The 26,563-nt window shown below is 46.4% G+C and overlaps 1 protein-coding gene across 1 annotated transcript; it reads right to left on the bottom strand.

Annotated features, from left to right (window-relative positions):
* Positions 1 to 210: 210 nt before the first annotated feature.
* LOC144737557 (E3 ubiquitin-protein ligase TRIM11-like) lies at positions 211 to 13,484 on the bottom strand. Its single transcript, XM_078620306.1, has 6 exons — positions 12,867 to 13,484; positions 10,978 to 11,073; positions 4,165 to 4,398; positions 3,853 to 3,875; positions 3,105 to 3,208; positions 211 to 1,572 (listed from the first exon to the last, which is right to left on the bottom strand). Exons 1-6 carry the CDS (start codon positions 13,422 to 13,424, stop codon positions 1,013 to 1,015), a joined length of 1,575 nt encoding a protein of 524 aa, XP_078476432.1. The 5' UTR covers positions 13,425 to 13,484; the 3' UTR covers positions 211 to 1,012.
* Between the last annotated feature and the right edge of the window lie 13,079 nt (positions 13,485 to 26,563).

Genomic DNA, 26,563 nt, shown 5'->3' with positions numbered 1-26,563 from the left:
TGCCATCTGGGTCTGTCCTGTGACCTCCTGCCAGCGGGCGTTCGACACTTTACGTGGCCTCAAGGTGCACATAGCCTGGCACAAGCGTTGTGGTGACGTCACCGCCACTTACTGGCGAATGGCAGTTGTTGTTGTTCAGTCTGTGTATGTATGTGTGAGTCGATATGTGTGTGTAACGCTACGTGTGTGTGTCAGTCGAGTACTCACCACTAGTGTTCTATATTTTTATTGTAGAATCGACGATACAAGCGTTACAATGCCACTGTCGTACGCGTACATTTATATATTTTTAAAATTAACATTATTGTTGTTGTATAAACACATCCCAGTTCACCATCGCCAATCACTGCACACCTACACTACAGCCACACTCCTCTGACAGGGTGAATATATCCACTTTGGCTTCACACACAGAGCAGCACTTATTTTATCACCCCCTTAGAAATGCTGCGAGGATTCATCTTCTTGGTTCTTTCGGTAAAGTCACGTAGAAGGGAAGTAATAAAATAATTAAAATAAAATAATTCTCACGACGTTTCGGCCACAACGCAAGCAGCCGTCCTCAGGTGAAGAATGAAACACCACCAAGCTTGGAGCGTATATTGAAGCTTAGAGTCGCGGTATCTCTTCAGAAAGGTGAGAGACTCGATTAGCTGAGCCTTCTTATCACGGAGCTTGGAACATTATGTTTTATTTTTATTATTTTATTACTTCCCTTCTACGTGACTTTACCGAAAGAACCAAGAAGATGAATCCCTGCAGTCACGAAAGCTTTAAATCGGAAAATGGAATATATCCACTTTGGCTTCACACACAGAGCAGTACTTATTTTATCACCCCCTTAGAAATGCTGCGAGGATTGTTTACGCTCAGCCCCCCTTTGTGTTAGAGAGCCACGCAGCCCCTCGCCACCGACGGCCACCAGCCAGTCACGGGCGTGGCATTGCGCGTGACGGCGATGATGGTGGCGAGCGCTGTGCATCGTGGTGTCTGCCCTCGACGCTGTTCACGTTCACCGCTCTGAGAACGCACCACTCACATCCACAATCGTCACTGAGTCACCAACTTTACCCCACCCAACCAAAAGCCCAGCATGTAGAGGCTGAGCGAAGCTTTGGTGAAACGAGTGCAACGGCGCCATGGAATCGGCGCTGTAAAACGACAGCAGCCCCGCGTCCCAGTCCAGATGAACCCCGACTCTCCGCTGAGGCTCCGGCACGGACAGTGAGGTCTCTACCCCGCCATGATGCACTGAGAAGCTGTCGCCAAGTTTCTGTAGACACCAGGAGACGTCACTCACTCCCAGGCAGCACTCAGCACCACTCCCTCTCCGTGTGATCGTCCCGTACGCGACTCCAACCCGACACAATTCCGCGCTCCCCACGTCCACCTCCCAGTAGTGCTGACCCGATGAGAAGCTCTCAGAGCACAGGGCTTGTCCCCACACGTCAAAGCGGTGTGGGTGATGGGGGCGACCCTGGGAGACACCGCTCAGCGTCACCGTCCTGAGATCCGAGGAAATCTGGAGGCGGTTGTGGGCTGAGTTTGTGTCCAGAGTCGGTGAGCGTCCATCTGTGGTGAGGACAGCGATGATGCTCGCATAGCAGTCACGGCGACACGTGCACGTGGCGTGTACACACACACACGCACGCTGGTGTTGTGTTGTCTAATTCTAGATTTGAAGCGTTCGTGACTGCAAGGATTCATACGCTTAGTTCTTTTGGTAAAGTCACGTAGGTAAACAATTTAATTAAAATTAATAAAAATAAAATAATAAAAATCACGACGTTTCGGAGGCAACACAAGTCTCCATCAGGTGGGACCATCACAGCCAGATTTGCTGCATCAAGTGATGCAGCAAATCTGGCTTTGACGGTCCCACCTGATGACGGAGAGTTGTGTTGTCTGTTGTGTTGTTGTGGTCATGGGATACATTAGCACTTGTATCACAAATGCATACAATACTGGTTTTCGTTAGTATTATTGTGCACATACTAATATTCATCAGTATCTTTGGACACATACAAATATTAATCAGTATCTTTGGACACATGCTAATATTCGTTAGTATTAGTGTAGGCATGCCACAACGCAAGCAGACGGCTGCTTGCGTTGTGGCCGAAACGTCGTGAGAATTATTTTATTATGTTTTATTTTTATTATTTTATTATTTCCATTCTACGTGACTTTACCGAAAGAACCAAGAAGATGAATCCCTGCAGTCACGAAAGCTTTAAATCGAAATATTTAAGCTGTTAAACTAATTTCGTTTCACCAGGTCGAGCCCACTGTTCCATGTCACTCTCTTTCAGAGTCTTTCTCTGGTTCCTCGCGTTTTTCCATCCGCAAAAATATATTTGCATTAAGAGACTAGGCTCTAAGGAAAGCTGTCTCGGGTGTGGACCAATCAACTTCAAGGACAGTGCACACACATTATCAGAGTTATGTTTTTTTGTTTGCGCTTATGACTGCAGGTATTGTGGTCTATGCAAACATGACTCCTCGTAAAAAATGTGTCAGTTTTGTTGCCAGATAAATGGGTAAAAAAACAATTATCATATTTTTATTCTGGCAAATGAGGTACCAATGGTGTAAATGCTTCACCCCAAGCTCTCATACTCTGATGGTGCATTGTCTTTGAGTTGTGCGCCTTTTGGCGTCATCTGGTCCAACACCATGTGAGACTAGGCACTAAGGAAAGCTGTCTCGGGTGTGGACCAATCAACTTCAAGGACAGTGCATATATTATCAGAGTTGTGTTTTTTGTTTGCATTATGACTGCAGGTTTGTTTGCATTATGACTGCAGGTATTGTGGTCTATGCAAACATGACTCCTTGTAAAAAAAGGTGTCAGTTTTGTTGCCAGATAAAAGGGTAAAAAAACACTTATCAGGATTTGGTTGCTGTTATAAATATCCACGTGATAGTCCTCGTCGTTGATCTATCATTTGTGATAATCTGGTCGCTTGTTGAAAACAGCGACATGGTGGTTCAGTGAGTTCCTTAGCTGGTAAAATTAACTGAAAAGTTGATGAAGATGGGGAGCACAGAAGTGCAGTGCAACACAGCAAAACGCGCGGGTGCAAGACTGAGGAACAACTCACAGACGAGAGGCAGGAGTCTGCACATGGCACTTTCAAGGGAGCGGATCGTGGTGACGTCCAATGAAGTGGGAGGTGGGAGTGCAGATCCCTTTGGGATGTCTCTTCTGGGACAACCAGCAACAGCATCACACACAGCCTCGTTCAACCACAGCAGCAGAACAAATGGGATCCATCGCACATGCCGTGTCTCATACACAGCCTGCGTCTCACATTTAGGACATCTCTCACAGACAAATCGTGTGTCTAACACACACACACACAGCTCATGTGTCTAACACACACACACAGCCTCTGTCTAACACACACACATCTCCATGTGTCTAATACACACACACACAGCCTGTGTCTAACACACACACATCCCCATGTGTCTAACACACACACACACATCCCCATGTGTCTAACACACACACACACATCCCCATGTGTCTAACACACACACACAGCCTCTGTCTAACACACACACACATCCCCATGTGTCTAACACACACACACACACATCCCCATGTGTCTAACACACACACACACAGCCTCTGTCTAACACACACACACACATCCCCATGTGTCTAACACACACACACAGCCTCTGTCTAACACACACACACATCCCCATGTGTCTAACACACACACAGCCTGTGTCTAACACACACACATCCCCATGTGTCTAACACACACACACACAGCTCATGTGTCTAACACACACAGCCCCGTGTTGAGTGTTCAACCGTGAGACGTTAAGGCTCTGTACCTGCGCGTCTCCTCCAGGTGCCCCTATGGAAGAGAGAGAGAAACAGAGAGATCATGAATGACGTCTCTACCTTTCGATTTAAAGCTTTCGTGACTGCAGGAATTCATCTTCTTGGTTCTTTCGGTAAAGTCACGTAAACGTCGTGAGAATTATTTTATTATGTTTTATTTTTATTATTTTATTACTTCCCTTCTACGTGACTTTACCGAAAGAACCAAGAAGATGACGTCTCTACCCTTGCACCACGTGTCCCCCTGCCCGCTCCGTTGATCTTGACACACAAAATGGCGTCTCCACAGGGTCTCTCCCCACCTGCAGGAAGGCGAGCGAGTCCCTCTCGTGCTGCAGGGCGCTCAGGCGAGCGGCCGCCGCTTGGAGCTCGACGATCTCGCGCTTGTGACGAGCGATGTCCTCGTCGATCCGGGGCAGCAGCTCACGCTCCTTCAGGGCCACGTGACGTAGAGCCTCCCTCTCGTCCTCGTCCAGAGCCCTCCTTAGGCGGGCGAACTTGCCCACGATGCGACCTCTGATCACGGCCAACGATTCCTGCGGGGACCACGGTTGGCTCCCTGAGCCGTGAGCCACTCCGTGTGTGCGTGTGGGGGCTAAGAGATGTTGACTCCCTCGCCTGGTATACAGCTGGTCGGGCGGGGTTCGATCCTGACCCCCGACGCGTGCTCCATCTTTGGGGTTCTTGCGTTTGCTCTGTGGTTGTGTGGTGCCACAGCGACGGGGCCGCTCTGCCGAGCCAGGGAGCCGCCCGGCTTCCCCCACCGCACTTCCCCCCATCACCCCCCCCCACATAAGCACGCACCCGCACCCACGTAGGGCCTCGTGGTCGGGTCACCTACCCTGAGTTTTCACCCGAGGGCCCCCTCGGGTGTTTGTGTTTGTATGCGTTAGAAACGCATACAAACACAAACACGGGTCAGCAAGGCGGATAGCTGGGATCAGGGCCAAAAAAAGCAGCGTTGGCGGAGGGCGCCACGGGTTTGGGGCTCCTGGTTGGTCGGGAGAACAATGCGGTCGGGGGCGAAGGCGCCGAGCCATTGATGTAACCGAGGACAAGGAGAGCGACGGACCCGGGGCTACTGATTAGTCGAAAGATCAAAAGCCGGCGGGATCGCAAAAGGGCGAGAAATCCTAGGCTCAGGATTGGTCGAGAGACCAAGGCGGTCGGGACGGGGGCGCCTAGCCTTTGATGTGAATAGTATAAAAGAGGGAGGGCAGAGTAGGGGAGGGCCTCTTCTTCTGGAGTTTTGACACGGAGTCAGCGACGAAGGAGTCATCGGGCGAGCCGCTAGATTGTCTGCAGGACGATCTGAGCGCCGCAAGGCCACCAAGGACTACAGACGGTATCGTATTACGCGCCTTACAACACCTCAGAGCGGAGAGTAGGATCCGTGGGAGAAGGGTTAGTTCGGGGTAAGGACGAGAGGAAAGCAGTTTAACAGAGAGCGCAGCATAGAATAGGGCTGCACGCCACCAGAGTGTGGGTTAGAAGCGCCTTGCTGGCCCGCACACACACACGGGTGGCTCGGTTGGTTAACAAGCGCTAATAAACTCTCGAGCGTAGTAATAAAACCGTGTTGTTGGGTATTTTTGCACGTGGTATTAGCGTGCGCTGCATTCGCGGGTGTGTGGTCGTTGTATGCGTAAAGGCCGCGGTCTCTGTACGATTGTGCGGGTACGGAGGTGTGTCTGTTGACGCCCGGGGAGCGCACAGTTTATTTGTATAAACGCGCGGCCGCGCAAGAGGGGGGTTTTACGTGCTCTCGCTCGAGCGTGGGCGTCGCTCGCGTGTGTGCAAGCCGCGCACGGTAAAACCCGCAAGCCGCACACGGTGAACCCGCGAGCCGCGGCGCCGGAGCGCGATGTGATCGCACGGCTGGGGGGAGCGAGAGGAGGAGGAGGGAGAGCGCTTTTGTGTGTTTGCGTGCCTACGCAGCCGTGTGAGAGGAGAATTGTCCTTGTACGATACTTGTGTTGACGTACACGTGCGAGTGCGGGAGGGGACGAGTCGTTGTGTCGGCGTGTGCCCCGCTCGCGTGTGCGAAATCGCTGTGCGCATTGAAGCTGTTAGCTTTGTGCGATCGTGCGTGTGCTCGTTACTTGCGTAAGTGCGGCGCGGTGGTGGGCCCCTGACCCCCAACCCCGCGGCTCGAGCGCGTAATCGGCTGCGCATTGTTGTGCTGTTTATCTCGCGCGCACGGCGGCGGCAACTTGCGCTCCGCGGCCAACATCAGCGCAGGGGGAGCATGCACACACGATCCGCAGCACTCACGGGGGTACAGGATAGGGAGCAGATGGGGGACGAAAGTCCGGACCCCACCAGACAGCAAGGGGGTAATGATACGGAGGGGACGATGGAGACAGAGGCGAGCAGCCTCCACAGTTGTGTGGATTTTTCTCTGCGTTCCCTCGTTTTTTCACTCCATATTTATCGATTTCAACATTTCATAATCAACGTTGTTTTGGGTGTTAGATCGCGTTATTTATAAATGTGTCGTAACCCTCCACCACCCGACACGGCCAATCAGTAAAAAAGTGTCACGTTGACAAAAGACAAACAGTTCACTGCTTTAGCCCACCGGTGTGTTGAAGTGTGAAACCACAACATTTACAATTTTTGAGCACGACGTTTCGCTGGTAATTGCATCCAGCATCATCGGGCAATTCGCCAGAATGGTGAGGCTTTGCTCTGTCTCCCGTTCTTATATATTGTAAAATGGGATAGACAAAAACTGATGCCAGATTTGGAATCAGCACCCCAAAATTACCTTGTAACCGTCTGAATACCTTATGCCAGAAAAAGTGTGTTGACCAGTGAATTATAATAAAACAATATTCCCGAGTGGTGAATTATGCCCCAGTGACGAGGCGCCCATGGAACTGAGTCAGAGGTCGCAAACGGGTTTTGATTCCTTACCCTTACCCTTACCCGGCCGCACCAGGGTCGCAAACGGGTACCCGTACCCGGCCGTACCCGTACCCTACCCGGGTACGGGTAGGGTACGGGTATCGGGTACCTGATTGCGACCTCTGGGAGATGAAGCCACGTTGCAGGCGCGGGTGGGTTGATTCTAGGAACTTGAATTGTGAGAAGAGACAAGACGTTGGGAAATGAATGACAAACGGTGACTCACCAGTGACTCACGGCCTACCCGTACCCGGCCGCACCAGGGTCGCAAACGGGTACCCGTACCCAACTGAGTCGATCCATGCCAAGCGGGCACGAGCGGTGTCGCTCTTCTCTAGTTTCTCCCCTAGAGGGCGCTGGGGTCGTGGTTGTTGAGACTCGGGCACGCGGAGTCCGATGGGAGCCCTCTCGTGGATGCGACGAGATTTGGCGAGATAATAATAGGGTCTTTCCCCTTTTTTTTCTGGCAACAAAACTGAAACCTTTTTTTACGAGGATTCATATCTGCATTAACCACAATACCTGCAGTCAAATGCAAACAAAAAAATCACACTATGATAATATATAATGCATTGTCCTTGAAACTGATTGGTCCACACTAAGGGACGGCTTTCTTTGAGCCTCGACCCAATTGGTGCTCGACCAGAGGACGCCAAAAGGCGTACAGCTCAAAGACAACGCTGCACTATCAAAGTAATGAGAGCTCGGGGTGAGCATCTACATCATTGGACCTCCTTTGGTACTGGCAAAGGAGGTCCAATGATGTATTTGGCGAGATGTTAACTACCTCGCCTGGTGTACAGGGGGTCGTGGGTTCGATCACGACCCTGATTCCTGCTGTAAATTTGAAATCTGCATCTCTCTCCCTATGGGCCAATGGATGTTTCCATAGGACCATAGTAGTACGGAGTTAGAATGATAGCTTTAATCTAAGTTGTCTAGTGATTGTTGTTGTTGTTTGACTTGCATCCCACTGGGATTTTTGCACACAGCGTTGGTGTACGGTGCTTTTTCTGGAAGACTTTGCAGTTTTTTCCTGGATTTTTCTGTTTGCGCATAGTCACTTTAAGATGTTTTCTTGTTCATGTTTTTGTTTGTTGCGGTTGCACCCGATTCAAGAGCCGAATGGCTCACAGGGCTATACCGAATAAATGAAACTGAAAAACTGAAAAACTGATTTAGAATTGCCGTAATCCAGGTCGGGCTTTTCCACGCATCCAACTCGAATTTAGAGTCCAAGGCATTCGTCATCTGCTGTGAACAACCCTCAGAGCCCAAGGGCGTCTCTTGGTTCAAGCCAGAGTTTAGAGTGCACTATTTAGAGTATTTGGCTGCTATCAATTCCCACCTGATGAGCCATTTCATTGAGCTATGATTTGTGATGTTCAGCTTCCTTCTGCAAAAGAGCTACATGGTTCAGAGGGGCCTTGCCTTGTAAAATAATTCGTTTAGTCTTTGGGTCTCTATGGGTCTCTATGTATCTCTATGGGTTTCTGTGTATCTCTATGTATCTCTATGGGGTTCTGTGTATCTATATGGGTCTCTATAGGTCTCTATGGGTCTCTATGGGTCTCTATGTATCTATATGGGTTTCTGTGTATCTCTATGTATCTCTATGGGTTTCTGTGTATCTATATGGGTCTCTATGGTTCTCTATGGGTCTCTATGTATCTCTATGGGTCTCTATGTATCTGTATGGGTCTCTGTGTATCTGTATGGGTCTCTATGTATCTCTATGGGTCTCTATGTATCCCTATGGGTCTCTATATATCTGTATGGGTCTCTATGTATCTGTATGGGCCTGCGGCTATATATTTCCACGTGATGATGATGTCAGACACTTTGTTGAGCTGCTATGGTTTGCGACAGCCAGGGTCGCTTCTGAATAAATCTACACAGCTCAGTGGAGCCTTACCTGGTCAAATAAAAATAGTTGTAGTAGTAGGTTTTTACCCTTTCAACTGGTACAAAAACTGACACCTTTATACAAGGTATCATGTTTGCAATAACCACAACACAAGCAGTCAAAATGCAAACAAAAAGAAACAACTCTGATAATGATATGCACTGTCCTTGAAGTTGATTGGTCCACACCCGAGACAGTTTTTCTTAGAGCCTAGTCTCACATGGTGTTGGACCAGATGACGCCAAAAAGCGTTGAATCAATTTTGACCTTCACGACTTCATCTGGTCCAACACCAATGGAGACTAGGCTCTAAGAAAAGCTGTCTCGGGTGTGGACCAATCAACTTGAAGGACAGTGCATATCATTATCATCAGAGTTGTTTCTTTTTGTTTGCATTTTGACTGTGTGTGTTGTGGTTATTGCAAACATGATGCCTTGTATAAAGGTGTCCGTTTTTGTACCAGTTTAAAGGGTAAAAACCTACTACTATATTTTGCCACTGGTAAAGGAGGTCTCATAGTGTAAAAATAAAACCCGTAAAAACAAAGTTTTCACTATAAATCCTTTATATGCGTGGCGGCTAGAGTCCTCTCGTCCTCTGGCTTGAGATGGCTGCCACCTATGGGTCAGATGATTGCATGCCACCATTAAGCAATTGGTAATTAAATATAATATTTTTGTCCTAAAAAGTGTAAAATTTTGGAAAACATTTTTCACGAAAATTAATTGTCACGCACAACGAGTTTGTGTGGAAAATGTCAGCTCGATTGGATCACGGGAAGTGGGTTAAAAAACGACCAAAAGATTTGCACGGTCGTAAGCAAGCAAGCACGCAAGCACGCAAGCAAGTGAACTTAATATAAAGGATTTAAAAATTAACCCGTAAAAACAAAGTTTTTCACTCTAAATCCTTTATATGCGTGGCGGCTAGAGTCCTCTCGTCCTCTGGCTTGAAATGGCTGCCACCTATGGGTCAGATGAATGGCTGCCACCATTAAGCAATTGGTAATTAAATATAATATTTTTGTCCTAACAAGTGTAAAATTTTGGAAAATTTTTTTCACGAAAATGCATTGTCACGCACAACGAGTCTGTGTGGAAAATGTCCGCTCGATTGGATCACGGGAAGTGGGTTAAAAAACGACTCAAAGATTTGCACGGTCGTAAGCAAGCAAGCAAGCACGCACGCAAGCGCGCAAGCAAGTGAACTTAATATAAAGGATTTCAAAATAGTTGTAGTTTAAATCAACTCCGGTGACGCGATTATGGACGGCGTGAGGTGCAGCTGTGTGGTGTTCGTGCCTCTGCGTCCGTGCCGGTGCGCGACCTCCCATTTATCGCAACAGCTGCACCACAGATCCACCCCGACAATCCGTGGCACTCTCTACATTTGTTTTACAGGTAGGAACAATGTTCCACACTGCCCACCAGGGATTATTTGTCTGTCTGACTGTCTGTCGTGCATAAATAAATATATAATATAAACAGCTCTTTGATTGGTGGAGACCTACTGCCGGGTACGGAGAGGGGAGGGGCCTAAGGAAGGGGAGAGTCAGGAGAGGGGCCTAAGGGGGGAGGGGCCTAGGGGAGGGGGGGTAAGGGGAGGTGCCTAAGCAAGGAGGAGGGGCCGATAGTTAAGGGGGCTGGCTACCTGGCTGGCTGCTTGACTACCTAAAGTCAATTTATCTTTCATACAGGTAGGAACAACAGGTTCCACACTTGCCCACCAGGGATTATTTGTCTGTCTGTCGTGCACGAATGCGCTGTCCAACCAAGTTCCTACCTGCCCACTCCGAAGGAACGTGTTTGTTTGCTACAGGAGTGGAAGACGTAATGCTGAGTAAGCCGACCTCGTGGCAGACGCGCCAATGCGGTTATCGTAAATGTGCAATCCCCCTTGTAGTGAATGTTGAGTTCGAAAGTAAATGATATAGTTAAGAGGCATCACAGTTTCGATTTAAAGCTTTCGTGACTGCAGGGATTCATCTTCTTGGTTCTTTCGGTAAAGTCACGTAGAAGGGAAGTAATAAAATAATAAAAATAAAACATAATAAAATACAATTCTCCCGACGTTTCGGCCACAACGCAAGCAGCCGTCCTCAGGACAAGTATTTTATTAGGTTTTATTTTTATTATTTTATTACTTCCCTTATACGTGACTTTACCGAACGAACCAAGAAGAGGCATCAAAGTTATGAAGCTGCTGCACAAAAGTTCGCTTGAATAACATTTTGACCTTCACGACTTCCGTGCTGGGTGGAGGTCACGGGGGCCAAAGAGTGAGACCCGGACACGGTACCTGCGCCTCCTTGCGAGTGGCCTCCATCCGCTTCACGGACTCCTCCGCCATCTTCCTCTTCTCCTCCACCGCTCGCGTCTCCTCCCCTACGCGCGTCTGTCGTGAGAGACGAGACATCACCAGGGGGAGACTCCAGCCCCCTGAGCCACACCTCACACCGCCCTTCCCTCCACAACGACCCCTCCACATTTCCCATAAATATGCTAAATTCCTCTTGATATGTAAATTATTTTGTCAAGGCGCTCTTCCCCCTCCAACCCAGCTTAAATATACGCTGCCAAGCCTGGTGGTGCTCATTCAGATGCTGTCTCCCCGACAGACCTGTTCTTCACCTGAGGACGGCTGCTTGCGTTGTGGCCGAAACGTCGTGAGAATTGTATTTTATTATGCTTTATTTTCATTATTTTATTATTTCCCTTCTACGTGATGACTTTACCGAAAGAACCAAGAAGATGGACCCCTCCAAAGTGAAGGCCCTCATCGCCATGCTGCCTCTGTGCGGCGACTCAGGCGGTGGGCACGGGGAGTGGGCAAGCTGATGCCTCGTTGTAGCAGCAGCCAGTGGGATCCGTGTGACCACAGCTGTCTCGTTTAGAAGATAAATCTACTAGAATTGTTTCTCAGGTGGCTGTGATATCAGTCTCAAATTTCTGTCCACTTAATTACTTCATATGGCAATTATCTATCTCCTATCTTATCTTATCTTATATCTTATCTTATATCTATATAAAAGTCAAAAATTGTGTGTTTGTGTGTGGTCACGCGCTTGGCTCTCCAACGGTGGGGTTAACATACTCTGTTTTTTCGGTAAAGTCACGTAGGTAAAAAAATAAAATAAATGAAAACAACTAAATTAAATCACGACGTTTCGGAGGCAAAACAAGCTTCCGTCTTCAGGTGGAACCGTTACAGCCAAAGTTTGGCTGTAACGGTTCCACCTGAAGACAGAATGTGGGGTTAACGTACAAAAAATAGCCAGGCACCACACCGTAAGCCCCGCGGTCAGCAAGCGCTATTCCTTTTTCACATCCGTCAACTTAAAATTATTTTAATTAGCGACTCACTGCGATTTTGTGCGCTTCGCTTTTATTTTATTTATTTATGACGCATGCACGACTATACCAACTCTCGCGCCTTTGGTGGGGAGGATGGCCCATGCCAAGTCACACGCCTTCGGTGCGAGTGAGGGTCGCCTTACAAATCCTATAAAAATACACTAAATGCTAAGGTAAATTCTTCACTGTCTCATGTCCCCCCCACCACGATGCATGCAGTTACTACTACTATACAGGCGGTAGATGCTACCACTATAGGCCGTAGATATTGATGCAGAGTGGCCGGGGACATCGTGCCTGGGGGGGGCAGGGGTAGCAGCCCAGCCCCAGACTGCCAAGGTGCCACCTCGGCCGGCTGGACAATCTAGGCGAGGCCGGAGGCTCTGCAGGGGACTAGGCCTCACCACGCCACTCTGTCAGGTGAGTACTTTGTGCTATAAATACTGCTATAGAGTCAGCATGTACTACTGTAGTGATAGCAGCTACCACCATAGTCGGTATGCACTGCTGTAATCATAGCAGGTACCACCACAGTCAGTATGTACTGCTGTAATCATAGCAAGTACCACCACAGTCAGTACGCACTGCTGTTACATTTTTAAGAGTCGTTTTGAAATATTTTTATGACCCGGACAACGCCGGGTACTTCCTGCTAGTGTTTAATGAAACCCTAGGATTCAATACATTTTGAGGCACTTTCCTGAAATGCAACGGCAGAGTGAGATTCAAAAGGGAGAGCATGAACACACGATAGTTTTTTTTTGTTATCAGATGTGCAGCTGAGTGAGAGAATTGGTGAGATCGTGTTACGGTTTCTCGCTCTGAGGGCCTCACCTTCCGTGTCTCGTGCTCGTCCTTCAGCGTCAGAACCTTGTGCCCTGTGTGTTCACCTGCGATAGTGCAAGCTGAGCAGACCAGGCCGCTGTCTACTGTGCAGTAGAACTCCAGCTCCCTGCTGTGATTAGGGCATCTTCTCTTGTCCAATCTCGCACTGGGCTCCACCACAGCGTGGCCTCTCAACCTGGGATTCTCCAAGTGAGGCCTCAAGTGCGTTGCACAGAAGGACATCTCGCATTTCAGGCAGGTCTTCACTGCAGGAGTGTGGCCATCACTGCAGTTGTCACACACGACGGCCGCGACCATCCCAAATCCAACTCGGAGCTGCTCCGCCAGGTTGGCGAGGGCCACGTTCCTCCTCAGCTGGGGTCGCACAGGGAAGGTCGCTCGGCACTGCGGGCAGTTGAAGCTGCTCGCCGTCTCCCAGGCGGCCTCCAGGCACCGCAGGCAGAACGAGTGTCCGCAGCTCAGCGTGGAGGGGCAGACGAACGTGCCCAGGCAGATGGAGCAAAGCAGCTCACTGTCCACACTCTCACTGGGAGTCGCGCTCGCCATGACTCATGGGCTCTGCTGGGATCGCTCGCTGTGTGGCTCAGAGAGACGCTGGACCATGACCTCTCTCTCTTATATCGACGGTGAAAAAGGAAGTAAAAGACTTTAAATATTTTCATTGTCGTCACTGACATCACGAGACACAATGCCCGGAATGAACCCGTGCCCAAGGTGCACAAACATCAGCCTCAAGGTGAACTAGGCAAAAAAACTAAAATTCATAAAGTAATATAAAAATAAAATTTATAAAAGTTTCACCTGAAGACGGAAGCTTGTGTTGCCTCCGAAACGTCGTGATTTTTATTTTATTTTTAATTTACTTTTATAAATTTTAATATTTTTACCTACGTGACTTTACCGAAAAAACCTAAGAATATGAATCCTTGCAGTCACGAAAGCTTCAAATCTAGAGTGAACTAGGCTAATTATAGATTTGAAGCTTTCGTGACTGCAAGGATTCATACTCTTAGATTTTTCGGTAAAGTCACGTAGCAAGGCTGTGACGGTCCCACCTAATAACGGAGACTTGTGTTGCCTCCGAAACGTCGTGATTTTAATTATTTTATTTTAATTTCATTTTTTTACCTACGTGACTTTACCGAAAAAGCTAAGAGTATGAACTAGGCTACTCTACTCACCCTGACATGAACAAAATGCATCAAAGTAATCTAATATTTTAACAAATATATACATTTAATAAAATGAGTGTTAATATAAATCGGTGAGGCTCAGCTGCGGTGGCTCATTCATGAGATGAGTATCGAGAGATAAACTCGTCCTTGCAGAGCTCAGCGCACAAGTTGGTGTCTATGTTAAGACAGAGCAATGGATTTGGGTGCCACCGACCGTGGCTGTGAGATGTTATCTCGCTCGACTTACGGCTACTTTGTATTTAAAGTTTGCGTCTTTCTCTCCCCTTGGGTCGTGGGAATTTGTATCTGGGTCCTCCAGTTTACCCTCCACATTTAGAATCAACATCGCGCATTTAGAGTATTTGGCTGCAATCAATTTCCACACGAGCCATTTTATTGCGCTCTCATTTGTAATGGGCTGGTTGCTTCTGACAAAAGCCACATAGCACAGTGAGCCTTACCTGGTAATATTCAAAAAAGTTTGTGTCGTTGTAGATATCTCATGATGTCATGTAATTCCATCTCAGTGTAATTAACCCAACGTGACAAGTTGCTTGAATGTCATTGTGGCATCTGAGAAATAATGTCAGTAGCCTTCCGTGACCCATCCTGGAATCTTGAGCCTCTTGCCAGCAGTTTGAATCTATCACCAACTCCACCTCCCTCCATCACCTACTGATGGCGATGTCACCGTCTCTCATTCTCACTTTGTCCGAGAATGGCGATCCCCTTGCCAACCAATCCCAGCCGGACCCACTTCTTATCTTCACGTTGTTTCATATTCGCATGTACAGCTGTTGTCTACGTGTCCTCCATGCGATGCACAGGCATCTTTGGGCAGCTAAACCAAACCTGATGGCTGCTACTCAATGTTATTCAGAAGAACCAGAAAGTTAAGCTAAACAGTTATTTTTCAAGGGGGTTTCGGCCGGCAGACATCATCAACGCATTCCAAAATTACATAAATACAAAGATACCCGTATATAGACATAACAGACTGTTGGGGCAAGTGCTGTTAGCGAGCACCTATTAAGGCCGGTACGCCAAACGAGGGGGTGCGTGGCCAGCACCACGCCCGGCCGCATTTGTCTCTCTATTGGCGATGTTTTTACGCACCACACCTGGCAACCATTTGAGGCTGAGTCGACCTAGTGGAGGCCCAGGACCGGTTCAGATAATCGTCACTGGTGTTGGCCGTGAGCGGGAATCGAACCCGTGTCACCGGGTTCATAGCGCAGCACGCTAACCGCTAGACTACCGCTCCCAACACCACAATTACACACCCAGTCACTCACACACTCACTCGCCCAAGCACTCACCCACGAATGCACCCACTCACTCATCCACTCCACCACTCACCTACTCTCGCACACACTTCAGAATCAGAAGTTTACTTCCCTGACGAGAGCCCACTGCGCTACGAGCCGGCCGGCAGATGTGTCGTCGTTGGCTTGGCCCTCCCCAACTCTCTGCCCACCACGAGAGACCCGGGCAACCAAAATAACAAGAAGATGCATTTTTTTCTTTATCGAATTCGATATTTTTTTTAAAAACTCAACATTTAAAGAGCTGCCACAATGAATTTAAATATGAGAGGTGTATATATATTCTTGTTTTTATTTTTTTATTTTTTTATTTTTATTATTATTTCCCTTCTACGTGATGACTTTACCGAAAGAACCAAGAAGATGAATCCATGCAGTCACGAAAGCTTTAAATAGAAAAGTAGGATAAAGTTCGATTGGCCCACGTTTTGGAGCAGCGAGGTGGCCTTGTAGCAGTGCTTGCCACTTCGTTTCTGCGGTTCCACGACTGCAGGTGCTGCCACCGCCACTGCTCTGTCTACTGCACAGTCGACGTTCACCATCCTCGGACGAGTGTCACTTTACAAATTCCAAAAATGACACCGCAAATTTATACTATTTTTTATTTACTAAGTAAATTCCATCTCAGATGCCACGATGACATTAAAGCAAGTTGGTACATTGGGGGAATTACCCGGACATGGAATTACAAGACATCATGAGATATCTACAACGACACAAACTCTTTAGAATTTTACCAGGTAAGGCTCACTGTGCTGTGTGGCTTTTTTTCAGAAGCAACCTGGCTACCACCATGGCGAGATGTTATCTCAATTGTGCAGCTGCAATCATAGCCTGCTGCTGTCAGATTCCTGCACCAGTTTAAGCTTGCAGATGAGACTCATTCTGGTCTCTCCAGTTCTCGACAGGTTAAAATTTGATTGCCTATTCATGTACCCACCTATATTCTTAGTTTTTTTTCGGTAAAGTCACGTAGGTATTACTGAAAGTAATAATATAAATAAAATAAAATAATAAAATAATTTAACATTTTCTTTTATTTCTATAATATAAATAAAATAAAATAATAAAATAATTTCACATGTTATTTTATTTCTATAATATAAATAAAATAAAATAATAAAATAATTTTTTATTTTATTTTATTTCTATTACTACTTTTGGTAATTTTATTTTTTACCTACGTGACTTTACCGAAAAAACCTAAGAGTATGAATCCTTGCAGTCACGAAAGCTTCAAATCTAGAATGTACCCACCTATTGGCGATCAGAAATAAATCAAGGGGGTTACCGAGGCAGAGTTGATGAGGGAGGTTCTAACATCATCCACACCTAGTTTACACAACAAAGGCTCATTCCTAACAGCGTGCTTCAGCCGCACCGAACCTCACAAAAATAATATTCAGGGCCTACCTTGGCTCCTCCCACCCTCAACCAATATATATACAAGGACTGTTTCTTGGAATTTCTCTCACTTGATACAGCTATCGTGCTGTGACGGTTCCACCTGAATACGGAAGCTTGTGTTGCCTCCGAAACGTCGTGATTTTTATTTTATTTAAAAAAATTTACCTACTTGACTTTACCGAAAAAAACCTAATAATATGAGGTTCTAACAATATATTAGGCAGGTGACAGGTGAAGTTGCCTGAATAGTTCCAGATATTATGGGTATAGAGGCTACGAGAAGCCACCAATATCGACTGACGTAGACACCCACACGTGCAGAGACCCATAGAACAGAACGAGTCTCCAAGACCCACTCAGAGGAACCCGTAGACTTGTAGAGACCCTTTAAACTGGTACAAACTGACACCTTTATACAAGGCATCATGTTTGCAATAACCGCAACACAAGCAGTCAAAATATATCATTATCATCATCAGACATTGTTTCTTTTTGTTTGCATTTTGACTGCTTGTGTTGCGGTTATTGCAAACATGATGCCTTGTATAAAGGTGTCAGTTTGTACCAGTTTAAAGGGTAAAAACCTATTACTATATTTTGCCACTGGTAAAGGAAGTCTCAGTGTAAATGCTTACCCCGAGCTCTCAATACTCTGATGGTGCATTGTCTTTGAGTTGTACGCCTTTTGGCGTCATCTGGTCCAACACCAATGGAGACTAGGCTCTAAGGAAAGCTGTCTCGGGTGTGGACCAATCAACTTCAACGACAGTGCATATCATTACCATTATCAGAGTTGTTTATTTTTGTTTGCATTTTGACTGCTTGTGTTGCGGTTATTGCAAACATGATGCCTTGTATTAAGGTGTCAGTTTGTACCAGTTTAAAGGGTAAAAACCTACTACTATATTTTGCCACTGGTAAAGGAGGTCTCATAGTGTAAATGCTTACCCCGAGCTCTCAATGCTCTGATAGTAAAATAATAAAAATAAAACATAATAAAACAATTCTCACGACGTTTCGGCTACAACGCAAGCAGCCGTCTTCAGGTGAAGAATGAGACACTGCCAAGCTAGGAGCTTATATATAAGCTGAGTTGAAGGTGGAAGAAGAAGAGAGCCTTAACAAAAGAATGTGCATATCAAGAGGAATTTAGCATATTCATGGGAAATGCGTAGGAGGTGGGCGGGGGGGTTTCAAAGTCATATTATGCCCATGCATTATGCAGGATCAGCAGCACCAAAGGGAGGGGTGGTAGCATTAACAAAGGGAGGGCATGGTAATAGTATGTAGAAGCAATGAAACATGTGAATGGGAAAACGGTGGCAGGAGATCCGCAGCGGAGCAAATAATGCATTCCCTGTGGAGAACACAAGATACACAGTTAATGCCAGTGAGTGGACTGCGGTCTGAAAGTCACCATAAACGTGAACAACAATCAGTTAAGATCCGAAGTGGTTTATTACGTCCTTCCAATGATTGCTGAGCCAGAAACCATCTTCTCGGTTGAAATTGTCTTTGTGCTTGTATATGTGGATCGCCTCATGAACGAATCTCCATTGGTAGCCAGATGGCTTGCAGAGAACCTCTGTCTTGGAGAAGTCAATGTCATGAGAACCCACTGAATTGTAACAGACAGAGGTTCTCTGCAAGCCATCTGGCTACCATGAGAGATTCGTTCATGAGGCGATCCACATATACAAACACAGAGACAATTTCAACCGAGAAGGTGGATTCTGGCTCAGCAATCATTGGAAGGACGTAATAAACCACTTCGGATCTTAACTGATTGTTGTTCACGTTTATGGTGACTTTCAGACCGCAGTCCACTCACTGGCATTAACTGTGTATCTTGTGTTCTCCACAGGGAATGCATTATTTGCTCCGCTGCGGATCTCCTGCCACCGTTTTCCCATTCACATGTTTCATTGCTTCTACATACTATTAACATGCCCTCCCTTTGTTAATGCTACCCCCCCCTCCCTTTGGTGCTGCTGATTCTGCATAATGCATGGGCATAATATGACTTTGAAACCCCCCCGCCCACCTCCTACGCATTTCCCATGAATATGCTAAATTCCTCTTGATATGCACATTCTTTTGTTAAGGCTCTCTTCTTCTTCCACCTCCAACTCAGCTTATATATAAGCTCCTAGCTTGGCAGTGTCTCATTCTTCACCTGAAGACGGCTGCTTGCGTTGTAGCCGAAACGTCGTGAGAATTGTTTTATTATGCTTTATTTTTATTATTTTATTACTTCCCTTCTACGTGACTTTACCGAAAGAACCAAGAAGATGAATCCCTGCAGTCACGAAAGCTTTAAATCGAGACAGTGCATATCATTACCATTATCAGAGTTGTTTATTTTTGTTTGCATTTTGATTGCTTGTGTTGCGGTTATTGCAAACATGATGCATCGTATAAAGGTGTCAGTTTGTACCAGTTTAAAGGGTAAAAACCTACTACTATATTTTGCCACTGGTAAAGGAGGTCTCATAATGTAAATGCTTACCCCGAGCTCTCAATACTCTGATAGTGCGCTTTCTTTGAGTTGTACGCCTTTTGGCGTCATCTGGCCCAACACCAATGGAGACTAGGCTCTAAGGAAAGCTGTCTCGGGTGTGGACCAATCAACTTCAAGGATAGTGCATATCATTACCATTATCAGAGTAGTTTATTTTTGTTTGCATTTTGATTGCTTGTGTTGCGGTTATTGCAAACATGATGCCTTGTATAAAGGTATCAGTTTGTACCAGTTTAAAGGCTAAAAACCTATTACTATATTTTGCCACTGGTAAAGGAGGTCATAGTGATTGTAGAGACCCATTAACGAACACTGCAATGGAGCAGCAGCGCATGCTGGGAGCAATGAGTTATTGGAGTGGAATGAACAGGCTCAAGGCAAGGGTGGTTGGCTTCACTCGGACAGTTCGCTGTGTTGCTCAGAGAGACGCTTGACCATGACCTTTCTCTTATAGCGACGATAAAGAAGGAAGTTAAAATACTTTTAAAAAATGCATTGTCGTTATTGACATTATGAGGCACTGCCTGGAATGTGAACCTGCATCATATGTGCACAAACACAATGCACACGGCTACTGTACACACATGTTGGGATTTTACTTTAATTAACGTAATATATCAAAGGAAAGTACTCTTTAAAAAAGAACGACATGAAAAGAAAAAAAAACACTTCTAGAAATGCGTTTTTTATTGTTGATATTCACAGAAATCAAAGAGGCTCAGCTGCGAACGCTCAATCGTGAGATGAGTATCGAGAGATAGACTCATCCTTCCACACCTGAGTTCACAAGTCGGTGTCGATGGTAAGACAGAGCAATGGATTGGGTGCCACAGTGGGGAGATGTTATCTCCCTCGCCTGGTGTAAAGCAGGACCTGGGTTCTATCTGACGCTTGCTGTATATTTGGAGTTTGCGTCTCTCTCGGCTTGGTCGCGTGGATTTTTCTCCGGATCCTCCGGTTTTTCCCTTCACATTTGGAATCAACATCACGTGTTTAAGAGTACATATTCTTAGGCTTTTTAGGTAAAGTCACGTAGGTAAAAAATTAAAATTAATAAAAGTAAAATAAAATACAAATAAAAATCACGACGTTTCGGAGGCAACACAAGCTTCCGTCTTCAAATCTAGAATGTTTAAGAGTACTTGGCGACAATACATTTCCACGTGATAAGCCACTTCATTGTGCTACAATTTGTGCCAGGTTGCTTCTGCAAAAGAGCTACATAGCTGAGTGAGTTTTACCTGGTCAAATAAAAGTAGTTGGTGTAGTTGTAGATATCTCATGATGTTCTGTAACTCCATCTCAGTGTAATTACCCCCAACGTGACGGGTTACTTGAATGTTATTGTGGCATCCGATATGGAATTTGCCTCTAGACTCCTGTGACCCATCCTGGAATTTCGATTTAAAGCTTTCGTGACTGCAGGGATTCATCTTCTTGGTTCTTTCGGTAAAGTCATCACGTAGAAGGGAAATAATAAAATAATAATAAAAAAAACATTATAAAATACAATTCTCACGACGTTTCGGCCACAACTCAAGCAGCCGTCCTCAGGTGAAGAACAGGTCTGTCGGAAAGACAGCGTCTGAATGAGCATTTTCCTTGCAGCGTGAATCTCTCACCAACTCTACCTGCCTCCGTCACCCACTGCTGGGGATGTCACCGTCTCTCAACTTTACCGAGACTGGCGATCCCCGTGCCACTCAATCACAGCCCCACCCACTGCTTATTTCACCTGCGTTGTTGTTTCACATTCACACGCACGGTTATTGAACGCGCATAACGTCACCACGCCGCTTGGTGGCGTCACCACGCCGCTTGGTGGCGTCACCACGCCGCTTGGTGGCGTCACCACGCCGCTTGGTGGCGTCACCACGCCGCTTGGTGGCGTCACCACGCCGCTTGGTGGCGTCACCACGCCGCTTGGTGGCGTCACCACGCCGCTTGGTGACGTCACCATTGCTATCCATTTCCCCCACTCACATTAACCCATTTGTGCTGTCATTGTAACGCCATTAATGAGTGAATGGAGTCTTGGTCTCTTCGTCTGGCAGTGCGGCCGCTCTGTGCTAGATAACGGCCCACGGAAGTGGACTTCACAGAGGCACCTCTGAGACACCTTCAACAAAGTGGAGACCTCTGGTCCACCGGCACAGTAGACGCAGCAGTTTTGCCATCCACTCTCCATGGGAGAAGAATGTTCGTTGCACAAAAGCCAACTGGTGTTGGGTTTTTTTAACTTCACAGAAATGGAATTTAGTCAAGTTAAGTGCCGAAATTCAATGTGACGGGTATTTTCTGTGCAGTCATTCGTGACTGTACTGTAGATTTAGCTTCAGATTTACAAACTATTGTTATATTAGAGTATGAAATGGCATCGCGAACACTAAACTCATACAGATGGTAAACATTATTTAACAAAAAAATAGTTCAATCACGTGAATAAGTATTATTGTACTCACGAGTGCATTCTCCTGCTCCTACAAGGCGGCGGTGGGAGGCGAGGCTGGAGGAGCTGACCACTGCCTCCCAGTCCCAGATCTTAGCGATGCCCTCAGTCAACATTTCTGTGATGAGGATTATTTTACTGGTAGGAACCTTCTGGTTACACCAGCCCACAGGGGATTATTGTGTCCGTCCGTTGTGCATCCAAAAATGGGAGGGGTGGGGCTGGGTGGAGAGGGGAGGGTGGGGAGGGGCTGGGTGGAGGGTGGGAGGGGTGGGGCTGGGTGGGGAGGGGCTGGGTGGGGAGAGTGGGGCTGGGTGGGAGGGGTGGGGCTGGGTGGGGAGGGGCTGGGTGGGGAGGGAGGGGCTGGGTGGAGAGGAGAGGTGGGTGGGGAGGGGCTGGGTGGGAAGGGTGGGGAGGGGCTGGGTGGGGAGAGTGGGGCTGGGAGGGGAGGGGCTGGGTGGGGAGGGTGGGGCTGGGTGGTTGGTGGGAGGGGTGGGGCTGGGTGGGGAGGGGCTGGTCACCCCGTGGTGCCCTTATAAAACTCAACGTTTAACCTACTCACGCCGGCTTGTGCCCGCCCTCACAGTTGGCCATATTTGCGGAATACACCACGCCGCCGTTGACCCTGGTGGCCATTGACCGAGCAACCCAACGTGCCTACCAGCTCCCTCCGCAGGAATGTGTTAGGTGGAGCCTGAGAATCGATCATGGTCTTGTGACTAACCTGGCTAAACGCACCCTGATAACATTGAGAGAAAAACATATAAATGATCGATAAAAAAAATGGGGTTTGATGTAACAAGGTAATTGTACATTTACGTGCTTAATTTGTTTCTTTATTTACCTTTAAAAAAATCCTGCCCATGTCTCGCACCCTCAGGGGATGCGCGCACCCGAGGTTAAGAACCACTGTAATAACGGGTCGTGGTGACTGCTTTTCTATATTGTTACTTTTATTCTTCAGAGTCTGGTGCCGTCTGTGTCGCGACTTTTTTTCTGGCCTGGACTTTTTTGCAGCTGTTTTAGACTTATTTCAGGGTGCTAATTCCAAATCTGGTCTCAGATTTGCTCTATCACATCTCATTTTATGCTATCGGCATACCCCATTTTCATTGATTTTACCTGATTCCAAAGAACACAGGATGAGATGTTACTATCCTTTGTGCAAGCACTTCCAAGAGTTCATGAACAGTGAGCCTGGTGAAATTTGGATTGCAAGTTGTTGCGAGTCAGTGACTACTTTATTGTTAAAATATGGTGCTGTATTTTTAGGATAGTGTGTTCATAATATCATTTTATGTAGATATCCACATTTATTTAATATTTTTCTTCTGCAGTTTTTATTTAAATGCAATGTTTGATATCTCAAAAACCTGATGTGATAGAAAAAAAAACTGATGCCAGATTTGGAATCAGCACCCCAAAATTACCTTAAAACCGTTTGAATACCTTATGCCAGAAAAAATATGTTGGCCAGTGTATTTGACGCCATAGCTCTTAATGAGGCGGCCAATAGGAGATGAGTAGGCCGTGAACAGCACAAGGCCGAGGTCAGAATCGTGAGAGCCTCTCCATGGGAGCTCGGTTTCCGCAGACAAAGACTCCCCGCTTTGACCGAGAAACTCCGGCAGCCTGAGCAGTCGGACGTCATCTACCGTGGGGCTGGACCGCTGATAATGAAGTGACATTCCGGGAGGCCAATGAAGGGAGGAGAGTGGCTAACAGTGTCCATGGTCTTCTTTGTTCTTTCGGTAAAGTCACGTGGAAGGGAAGTAATAAAATAATAAAAATAAAACATAATAAAATAATTCTCACGACGTTTCGGCCACAATGCAAGCAGCCGTCCTCAGGTGAAAACCAGGTCTGTCGAGGCGACAGCGTCTGAATGAAACAGCACCATGCTTGGAGCTTATATTTAAGCTGGGTTGGAAGGGGGGGAAAGGGCGCCTTATTATGTTTTATTTTTATTATTTTATTACTTCCCTTCTACGTGACTTTACCGAAAGAACAAAGAAGACGAATCCCTGCAGTCACGAAAGCTTTAAATCGAAACATATTGTATTCATCGCGAGAAATCAATTTTCGTTCATTTTAACGTTCAAGTGGTCACATCCGCTCGTTATCCAAGTGGATTGTCTTCGGTTTGGCTGCGCGTTGAAGAACGCACAGTAGAAGTAACTTTTGTATTTCGTAATGAACGCCTGTAAATGGCCACTTTAGCACCTGGAGAATGCTTGAGAGACGTGATGGTCAACACGCAGCCCAACCCAGACAACCACACGTGGAGTATTTGATGGGGCTTAGTACACCTCATTCACACAGTAGACGATAACAAAAAACATCTGGAAATTCAGGGACATCTGAAAAATGTCAGGCAGACTTCAAAGAATATCAGCAAAGATGCATGCTGAACTTACTATATCTGTGTTTTTAGGCAGTCTAGATTACTTTTGAGACGATAGACCGTACCCTTTTTGTCCCCAAAAAGCCTGAAACATGTTACGTGAATCGGTTGCTTTTGTTAAAAGTGCACAATGGAATGATAACTCGTACTTCAACTATTCGCATTGTCGCTGTTCAAGAGATAAGGCGCTCATGTTTGGAATGCTGCTGAGCGTTGAGCCAGTGTTTGCCTAATCATTCCACTTCTAGTTAGTCTCAACGCAAAACAAACTTCTTATTTAACTTATAGATGTAGATGTTTTATTTAGTGGCACTGCGTTGGCAGTTGTCCAGAAGCAAAGAAAACAAACTCGCAACACATTCGTCAACAATTGCCAGATGATAGAAAATGCGTAACTGGTGATGTTTCAGGCAATGGCGCTTCTTGACAGCATATACATGATGGGTATAAGAAAATGGCAATTGCTATAAACGTCGCGTATTTTGTGTATAGACGCATTTCTTTATATGGCAGTGTTATTGATGTGTTGAGATGTTTTAAAAAACGATAAAGATTTTAATTCGTAAAGCACGGCGCATTGGCAGTAGAACACGCGCACAGACTGAAGAGGCTTCACCACCATCTTGATTAGCATCACTCGGTGGAGCCCACCTGTGTGGAAGCCTTTTGAGGGGGGGGTGGGGTTGGATCACAAATTATTGTGAAACTCAAAAATAGCGGAGGGTGCAAAGTAGCCAGATGTCGTGATTTTTATTTTATTTTACTTTTATAATTTTTTTTAACCTACGTGACTTTACCGAAAAACCTAAGAATATGAATCCTTGCAGTCACGAAAGCTTCAAATCTAGAATTAGCCAGATGTTGTACATGAAGCGGGTTCATTAAACCTTCTGTGTGGCCCTCTATGTGCCTTGCCTCTGTCAATCAGTTACTTTTCGGTTGTTACAGTGAAGGAAAAAAGTATTTGATCCCCTGCTGATTTTGTACAAAATCCATCCTGAGATGTGTGCAAACCTGGTGACAAACTACAAGAAACGTCTGACCTCTGTGATTTCCAACAAGGGTTTTGCCACCAAGTACTAAGTCATGTTTTGCAGAGGGGTCAAATACTTATTTCCCTCATTAAAATGCAAATCAATTTATAACATTTTTGACATGCGTTTTTCTGGATTTTGTTGTTGTTATTCTGTCTTTCACTGTTCAAATAAACCTACCATTAAAATTATAGACTGATCATTTCTTTGTCAGTGGGCAAACGTACAAAATCAGCAGGGGATCAAATACTGTTTCCCTCACTGTAGGTTGGACACCGTTGTAAATTTATGACGGAAGAGCACAACAATCCAATGTTTTACTGCAATTTGTACCTCTGTATAAAGATCCCACGTCTACCACCAACCCGTACTGGCTGGCGTGAAGTATTGGCAAACAACCCCCAGGATCCGCACGGCCTGTGGATATTATAAATTATTTATTCTGAATTACTGCGTACGTTGTAATGGGTGGCTCGTAGATTAATAGCTCCGTCCATAGCAAAAATATCCAAATTTACCCATCTCTTTCAACAACTTACCCCTTTTTACTCCACCAGCGAAAGCCTTCATTATTTATCATTCATAAACTTACTCTTTGGTTCTTTCGGTAAAGTCACGTAGGTGTAATGAGTGGTCTCCGACACGGTAAGTAACTGTGAGTGTACACCATTGGAACCAATCAACTTCAAGGACAGTGCACATTATCAGAGTTGTGTTTTTCGTTTGCATTATGACTGCAGGCATTGTGGACTATGCAAACATGTCTCCTTGTAAAAAGGTGTCAGTTTTGTTGCCAGATAGAAGGGTAAAAAAACAATTATAACTGTGAGTTGTTCATTCAATAAAAGCTCGGTACAGCCACGTGTCTCTGTCTCTTCCTCTTTGCGGCCGTCCACTCGTGTGGCTACGCTGCCCAGTGCCACGTGGCGCCCACCCGCTCTCCAACGCACTGCTGGCTGACGGTGCACTAGGGAGCGGCTGATGGTGCTGGAGGACGAGCCGCCACGTGGTGGATGGAGATGGCGGGGCAGCAGTGGCATGGCTCCTCTTCAGTTCTTCAGCACCAACCCTTTGCGTTGCTCGGGGTCCCGCTTATATCCCCCTATCCGGGACTAAGCCCTGCCTCTGGCCACACCCCTCCTGGAATCTTCCCGAACATTCCAGAGGCTACCCTGGTGGAACTGTCTCTCACCTTTCACCTAGATGTAAACCCCACTATGGATAAGCATGGACTGTAGAATTAATATATATGCCCCCTGATAATCCAGGCAATGGCGCTCTCATTACATCACCCCCCTTGTGTAAAAAAATGTAGCCGTCCTGGCTAAGGAAGGGCAACACAACAGAGCGCCATCAGCCCCGTGACCCAA

This window comes from Lampetra planeri, chromosome 71, assembly GCF_965212315.1.
Source record: "Lampetra planeri chromosome 71, kcLamPlan1.2.h2, whole genome shotgun sequence".
Lineage (NCBI taxonomy): Eukaryota > Metazoa > Chordata > Hyperoartia > Petromyzontiformes > Petromyzontidae > Lampetra > Lampetra planeri.
This window is presented reverse-complemented; position numbering and strand designations above follow the sequence as displayed.